Source organism: Entamoeba invadens (assembly GCF_000330505.1).
Source record: "Entamoeba invadens IP1 unplaced genomic scaffold scaff_1105074725955, whole genome shotgun sequence".
Taxonomy (NCBI): domain Eukaryota; phylum Evosea; order Mastigamoebida; family Endamoebidae; genus Entamoeba; species Entamoeba invadens.
The window spans coordinates 294,310-302,465 of NW_004191857.1; the positions used below are offsets into that span (position 1 = coordinate 294,310).

General features: G+C 33.1%; 4 protein-coding genes across 4 annotated transcripts; 2 read left to right on the forward strand and 2 right to left on the reverse strand.

The window, feature by feature from the left end:
* Positions 1-68: 68 nt before the first annotated feature.
* EIN_114920 (hypothetical protein) lies at positions 69-1,241 on the forward strand (the record flags this gene model as incomplete). The annotated part of the gene is made up of 1 exon (XM_004185586.1): positions 69-1,241. A coding segment is annotated over one exon (1,173 nt), but the record flags the coding sequence as incomplete, so codon positions are not given.
* Positions 1,242-1,379: 138 nt separating this feature from the next.
* Positions 1,380-3,454, reverse strand: EIN_114930 (coiled-coil domain containing protein, putative; the record flags this gene model as incomplete). The annotated part of the gene is made up of 2 exons (XM_004185587.1): positions 1,380-3,018; positions 3,114-3,454. The coding sequence occupies 2 exons, from the start codon at positions 3,452-3,454 to the stop codon at positions 1,380-1,382; spliced, it is 1,980 nt and encodes a 659-aa protein (XP_004185635.1).
* Positions 3,455-4,466: 1,012 nt separating this feature from the next.
* Positions 4,467-4,790, reverse strand: EIN_114940 (hypothetical protein; the record flags this gene model as incomplete). Its single annotated transcript, XM_004185588.1, has 1 exon — positions 4,467-4,790. The coding sequence occupies one exon, from the start codon at positions 4,788-4,790 to the stop codon at positions 4,467-4,469; it is 324 nt and encodes a 107-aa protein (XP_004185636.1).
* Positions 4,791-6,613: 1,823 nt separating this feature from the next.
* On the forward strand, positions 6,614-7,192 carry EIN_114950 (hypothetical protein; the record flags this gene model as incomplete). The annotated part of the gene is made up of 1 exon (XM_004185589.1): positions 6,614-7,192. One exon carries the CDS (start codon positions 6,614-6,616, stop codon positions 7,190-7,192), a length of 579 nt encoding a protein of 192 aa, XP_004185637.1.
* Between the last annotated feature and the right edge of the window lie 964 nt (positions 7,193-8,156).

An 8,156-nucleotide genomic window follows, 5' to 3' on the forward strand; every position in this document is an offset into this window, starting at 1 on the left:
AAATCGTTTGTTATTTATTTGTTTTAAATTTGTTTTTTGTTAACAAAGACAGAGATTTACACACAGAGAAAAAAGAAGAAGACCGTTTAACTACTCAAAGAGCAGAACAAGAGAAGAAAGAGAAAGAAGAGTTAGAATTGAGACTGAAAAAGCAACAAGAAGAGAAAGAAGCTCAACTAAAAATAGAGCAAGAACGATTAGAAAAGGAAGCTGAAGATGCAAGAAAAGCAACACTTCAAGCGGAACAAGAGAAGAAAGAGAAAGAAGAGTTAGAATTGAGACTGAAAAAGCAACAAGAAGAGAAAGAAGCTCAACTAAAAATAGAGCAAGAACGATTAGAAAAGGAAGCTGAAGATGCAAGAAAAGCAACACTTCAAGCGGAACAAGAGAAAGAAGCTGCTTTTGCTGCTGCTCAAGAAGCTCAACGAAAATCTCAGTTGTTAGAAGATGAGAAACTTCAATTAGAAAGATCTTTACTACTTTTATCTCAAGAAAAAGAAAGAATAGCACAAGAAGCTAAAGAAAGAGAAGAAGCTCGCGCGGAGACTGAAAAGATGAGAGAACAGGCAAATGCGGCTAAAATGCAAGAAGAAGTTGAACGACTTGCAAGAGAAAAGGTACAGAAAGAGATCGAACTGATGAGAGCGAAAGAAGAACGTGAAAAGGCAGAGAGAGCAGAAGCCGATAAACACAAACGAGAAGAAGAAGAAAAAGCCGAACAAGACGCAAAAGAAGCTGAAAAGAAAAAAATTCAAGAGGAGGCGAATAGATTAGCCGCCGAGAAAATGGCACAAGAGCTTCAACGGATAAAAGAAGAGGAAGCCAAAGAGAGATTAATAGCACAAGCTGAGTTAGAAAAGGTCAGATTGGAGAAAGAAAAATTGTTACAAGAGATGGCAGAAAAAGCCGCTCAAGACGCTCAAAGAGAAAAGGAACAAGCCGAGTTAGAAAAAGCAAAAGCGGGGAATAATAAGCACGAAGAAAAAAAAGAAAAGGAAAAAGAAAAAAATGGCACAGTCGATAACACAGGCACAGAAGATCAATCAGAACCAAATGGTGTTAAGCCACAAACAAGTCAGCAAAATGGACCAACAACCCTTGAGAAGCCAGAAGACCAAAGAGTTAAGAATGAGAAGATCAGATACAAAACACTTATCATCGCATCTGTGGTGACATTCTTTGTTTCTTACAACGTTATGAGAATCATCTTCGGAATCAGCTCATTGGGGAATAAAAATTGATTTTGGTAGTAATTTTTATTAGAACGTTTAATTCAAAGTACTATATTAATTCTATATATAGAATAAAACTAAATTAATAACCAAAATTGAGTAATGAGGATTATACAACAAAGTGTTTTAATTGTAATACACAAGGGGTTAATGGTCAACCACGAAGTAAGAAGGAGGGTATTGACAGATGATTGGAGTGATTTCGACCTTTCTGTCGGCAAGGACCTGAATTTGAGTGGACGATCGATCGAAGAGTTGTAAACATCTTTTTTGGAGTTCTTTAACTCTCGTCTCGATGATCTCTAGAGGGTCCATTTGTGTTCTGACCTTCGGGAGTTCTCTTGTTGGTGGTTTCTGTGCTTCGTCTATGGGTTCTTTCTTCTCGGTGGTTCGCTTTGTTTGCTTCTTCTTGTTATTCTTTTTTTTGTTCTTAAGTTTGTTTTTCTTTAAAGACTTTTGCTCGTCTTTGGAGTCGTCATCTTTTGCCTTTTCTTTGCTTTTTTTTTCTTTGTCAAGCCGTTCTTTCTCGATGCGTTCCCTCTCCAATTTCTCGTTCTTCTCACGTTCTATTCTCTCCTTTTCAATCCTCTCACGTTCGAGACGCTTCTCTTCCTGTTCTTTAAGTCGTTGCCTTTCTTGGTCTTTCCGACTTTTGCGATCTCGCTTCTCATCTCTCTCTTCATATTTTTCAGAACTTTTTTCATTTATTTCTGATTTTTCCAATTTCTCGCTTTCTGAGGTCTCATCACTTTTCGTCCGGACTAAGTCATCCTTTGCACTGTTGTCCGTCTCAGAACTCTCTCCTTCCGTCTCTTTATTCCCAACATGTTTCGATGGTTTTGATTTTGCCTTTCTAAAAGATCTTCCCTTTTCGACGGTCGTCCACTCGTCTTTCACTTTTTCAACTTTGACTTCTTCAATTTCCTCTCCCCCGCTCTCTTCTTCATTTTCTTCCAAGATCGTTTCGACCTTCTTCTCTATCTCGTCACTCGTTTCTTCCGTCTCATTTAACACAGCCATTTCGCCAATCTCATTCATTTCTGGCATTCGTATCTCGCTCGTTCCGCACTTTTCAATCTTTTCTTGTTCATCACTTTGTTTTCCTTTCATTTTGTTTGCGCTTCCATAATAATTTCTAATGAGTTCCCCAATGCTCATGTTTTTCCCAATGCTTTTCAACGATTGCAAATAGTCCTTACAAACAATACTTTGGGTCTTGACCTCCTCCTCACACTTATTCTCAACCTCCTTTTCCTCTTCAGACTCTTCCAAAACTTCCTCTTCGTCCCCCGTGGAGTCGATTTTCTGTTGGTCTCCCCACTCTTTCGGTATCGAGACTTCGGGTTCGTTCGTTGACCGTGTATTGTATAAGAAGAAGATGAAGTTCGGGACGACGATATTTGGGGAGTCGCTTTGGTCGTATCGAAACGCTCTTAAAGGCGACAACGAGGAGTGGACGGGGTACGAGTTATTTCCGTCTTTGCTGAAGACTTTATGGTATCGTCCGACCATCTTCATGACGTTTTGGCATTCGCAGGTGAAGGTGTCCAAGTCGATCTCGACGGGTTCAATCGCAAACACTGGCGGCAAATAGTTTTTGCCGGCTGAGTCAATTGCCACACGCTGGCTGATATCCTCTTCTATCCGGTTCTTTCCGGCAGTCAAATCATCTTTCGTCACATAATCTCGTTCCGACACTAATTGATGAAGATAGGTGCACTCAGGGTTTATACACTGTTTTCCTCGCAAAAAGTGGGAACAGTATTTTGTGGTGCCCAACGACGAACTACAAGTTATTATCTGACTTTCATGCCACGTGGCATTATTTATTGTATTAGTAATTATAGTACATTTTATTATTATAAGGAAGAAGTTGCAAACTTGAGTACCTTACCCTCAAGCCACCCTCCGTTTGTCGATCGGATGCATTGGACGGAGCTGTCGGGGTTTCTAAAAGTGATGTAAGCTGAGAACGAGGGGCCGGTAGTTGATTGGATGTTATGAAGGGTTTTGATGTTTGGGATGATTTTCACAATCTCGCCGTATTGCCCAAAGTACTCAAATCTTGAAAGTCGTTGCGAGATCTCTGGGAAAGTCAAACCCTCAATAATACAATAAGGAATGTTGGTGACGTAAACTAAAGTCCGCTGGATTATCGTTTTGTTGGTTAAAGTGCGAAACCGATCTTCGTTATGTTTGTGCTGTTGGGGTTTCTTTTTCATATGGATGGAGCAGTTCAACAGAGCGGGTTTTATGACAAAATGGCGTATAGCTTGGTATGGTAAATTTTATTATACTTTTTATTATACAAAAATCTATTTAAGGAACGAACTTTTTTTATACAATCTCTCGTCTTCACTTTTTCTTACAAACAATAAATATAGTATTTAAAATTATAAATATATTAGTCATATTTGCAGGGCAATTAGTTATTATCTTTTTTCATGTGATAAATAATATATTATTAGTTTATTTACCATATTATATAATAAAATATATGATAACAGAATAAAACATTAATGTATATATTTTAAAGATTTAAAAACCCCAAAATAAAACAATAATAAAACCAATTTTTTGGTTTTCAGATCCATATTTTTTTGATGGTAACAAACAATTATGAAATGCCGTTTTTTTCTATAAATTTTTTGTATCATAAAGTGTTCTTCAATGTATTTATAATGACGTGGCAACTAATTGAATAAAAAAAACAGTTCTATTTTTTTAATAATCAAACTAAAGATTTACCTAACTCTCTCTTTCCCAATTTATTAAAAAAACAAAGTTAAATGGTCAGATAAAAATACATTGAAATACGTTATAATATAACTAAAAGTTAATTAAACAAAAGAATCATTTACTCAACGAATAATTTATTTAACAAATTAATTAACTTTATTTTTATACGTAAAAAATAGTATTGGAAAGAACCAAACTGTATTAAGTCGTAAAAAAATCCAAATATAAAATACTCAACCCACCCCCGAATTGCCGTTTATTTGTTATTATTTCCATATGGTCAATGAGAGAAAAGATTTAATTATTTTATTCTGAATTTTTTTTAACTTTCAATAACTATTAAAAAATCCCGAACAAAAGGCCTTAAAATGACTATTATAACATGAAACTGGGCACACCCGATTGCTTAGAAATTGTCTTAAAAAGTGGCTTTTTTCCGGAGTGAATGCCGATAGCGAAAACAACAGAGAAACATAAAGAAAGAAAAAACAATGATTAAGCGTATTGCTCGAGGTATTGAAGGTTTCTCCGACACGTTTCTATGTCATAGTCCAACTCCTCGATACGTTTCTTCCTCAGGATGGCGTTAAGTGAACCGAAGAATGAAGACTCTGCAGGGATAGCTGCCCCATATCTGTTTTCAAGTTCTTTCAGCTGTTTGTAACACTCATTTTCGTCATACTTTTTTTGATCGACGGGACCATTGAAGAGTAAAGTTTTGATGACGGTTTCACTCACAGCAATCCAATCAGTGGAAACCTGTGGACGAATGTATTGAATGGACTCGATAAGAACTAATTGCTCGACGGTCGACCACATCCTCTCTCTTTTGAGATTGCTCTTCGTTATTTTTGGACAAACAAATTTCTTTTGTGGACTTTGCCATCTTTCATTTTAAATTGTTTGAAAACAACAGTTTTGGGACAAACAGTTTTTAGTCTTTTTTTTTCGTGTTTTTTATTTGAAATTAATGGGGTGTATGATAGTCGTTCCAAAAGTGCTGGAGTTCCTGGATGTTTTTTCATTTTTCCTTCATCATTCATTGGTTTGTTATTAGTTTATTTATAATAATACTTTCATTAATTCATTTTCTTCTTTTGCTAAAAATCAAATGTGGTACTCCATTTTGTTGCTTTTTGGTTATTTAAAGCACTTTTTCACTAACAAATTACCATTTTTTGGTATTTCGACGATAATAATGCCGTTTCCATTCAGTGTTCAATCACATTTGAAATAACAAAAATTAAAAAATAGTAAAATAAGTTATAAAATAAACTATACCAACACCCTACTCTTTAACTATATAATATAATTATTTTACTATTACAAATATATTATTACCATTTGTTGCAATTAAGAGTCAATTAAGTCACTCAGTGCTTCTTGTCCTTATCACTGTCGTAATTTGGATCGTTCTTGTCAAGAGCTGCTGGGCATGTTTCAGCGTCGTCAGCCTTTCCCCATCCATGTGCTCCAGCACCATTCTTCTTCTCAGTTTGGGTCTTGTAGCCGAACTTGTCGGTTGCGTGTTTGTCCTTTTCGTATGGCATGCTCTAAAAATAAGTCTTCATATTCGGACACTCTAACAAGAGGGGGTGTTGCACTTGGATATAACACCGACTTTGTAGAAACAAGAAACAAACTTTATCTGATTATTAAGTTTCATCTTCTCTTTTTTGCTCTCTTTGGCAATCCATTTCGTTTAATTGTTTTTATTATAATTTTTACTATATATTTAATTGCCTTTATAAATAGAATTTTCCGTCGTTGGCATTATTGGTTTTTTATATCCACGTATTGTATTGTTATGTTAAAAATGCTTTAATTTGTATTTTTGTGGTAATAATAAGTATTAATTGCATTATACTATTATATATAGTTCAAAAATATTATACGAAAGCCTCAAAATTATTGAGATTGTTTGTGGGTGACTTATTTTTTTTCAATTCAATTATTTTAACTTTTTAGTTAATTAATAATTATATACTAAAAAGATGGTATATTTAATTACAATATTTTTATTTGAGTTTTTAATAAAATCAATTAATTAATATAATATAAATAATATTATAATTATTACTATTATTACTAAAGTTAATTAAATTAATCATAACTTCAACCAAAATCAAGTAATAACCTTAATTGTTTAATATAAAAAAGTCCATATTTCGAATACTCTTTGTGCGTATTTATGTCATCCACTTTCGTTGTCCGTAGTGTGTGGACTAGAACGTGCTATCACGACGTTTTTGTTAATGGGATATTATTAAAAATTAGATTTAAACATAATTATAATTAAAAATTAATTCATCAATTAACGTTTTTTCCATGAATAGTTGTTTATTCAAGATTGAACTGTTGATTAGCTTAATAAACTATAATTTATAGTATAATCGACTTATATTCTACCAATAAAACAATATATAATCTTAAATATAAAAATACCAATAAAAATAGTAAAACAATTATTAATTTGTAATTTAATAACAAAAGATAATTATTATATGAGTCGAAACTATTTTCCACTCAAAAAATCAATGAGTTTAAGTGTTCCAAAAGAAAGTGTTAGTTCGACGGACAAAAAACGCAAAAGTTTATGTCGGGAATATTTAAAAAACGCTGCGATCATTGGTTTAAGCAACATGGCGGGTGTCAAGTTTATTTTAAAAGTTCCCAAAAAGTCGATTAAAATTGCCAATAACATTGTCGTCGTCGGCGCAACTTTTCCAGAAGACAAAGATATCGACAACACCGAGGGCATGGACACGAAACAGAAACATTTATTTTATATGAACAAAGCTCTTACCTTTCTAATTCAAAACAAACACATTGACATCCATTTACCCCCACAAAAATCTTTTAAAAACTCTAAAACATCTAAAATTAAAGGAATTGGTCTGTTAGACGAGGTTGGTTTAATGCGTTTTGGAGAAGACGTCATTGACATTATCAAGAGTATCCCCCCTCTTTCACAAAATGGGAAAAACATGACTGTAAACCTCCCTTTAGACTACACAAGAATCAATACAGCTTATAGAGCAGTCATACCACAATTTTATAATGTGTCCACCGTTATACCAGTGTTGAACGAACTCGGACAAATACAATACATAGATATTACTACCCATGAGGTGATGGGAAAATTCGTCCAAAATAAAAAAGTTAAAGAGACAGTAACACAGAGACAAGCAGAAGTGCCTGTTCCTTTGGCGTTATTGTAACACTTAATTTCTGTTTTTAAATATTTTAAATTTATATAAATATTTAAAGTGAAACTTTCCAAGAGTTATTCTTTTGAAAAGCGGGTTCTCTCAAGAGCGGGCATTTTTTAGACTAAAACCAAAAATAGAGTTCTTTATAAAGCTATATTTAAGGTTTGATTGGCTGAAAATGCCCACTCTTGGGAGGTTTTACTGTATTTATAATTTAATTGAAGATAATTTCTATTGCTTAGAAATAGAAATTATTTATCTTTATTATAAAAGATAAATAATTGATTTAATAAATATTTGTATTTTTTTTACTCTTATAAAAAAATAAGAATTCAATTATGTTACGCCCAACTCTTCGATAGGCTCACATGACTCAAAGCAGTCCTCTCTCCGAACCATCTCTTCGTCTCCGTTTCATGTACTGGGCTATCCAACGAGTGTTTACTTTCAAAGAATGCCTTTTCATGGTTCATGTAATTCATTAAGTTTTTCATGCATGTCACAACAACGTGTCGAAGGAGCTTGTTGTAATACAGTCAACTTCCTAGTCTTGGAAAGTTGACTGAATAAAAAAATTGTTGAATCTTTTAATAATTTTTAAATAATTTTATTTAAAAATAAAATTATTGGTAAAAAATAACTATACTGTAACTATTTTTTATCATTAATATGAATTTATATAAATTAATACTATATTAATGAATAATTATATTATATTAATATTATAAAGTTAGTTGCCAACGTTATCCTAAGTTTTTAGGTCAAAAGTATTTGGAAAAAAAAATTAAAGTATTTAGAAACAATCGTTGTTTCAGTTTTTTTACCAAATTTTTTTATTTACACCTAATTCCCGTGTTTTTAAACAATTGGTTGTGTATTAATCGATTAAAAAAACAACGTTGGCAACTGTGGCTAGTTTCACAAACAGTTTGTTTTACTTTATTTTTTTTATATTTTGTTTTAAAAAATTTAA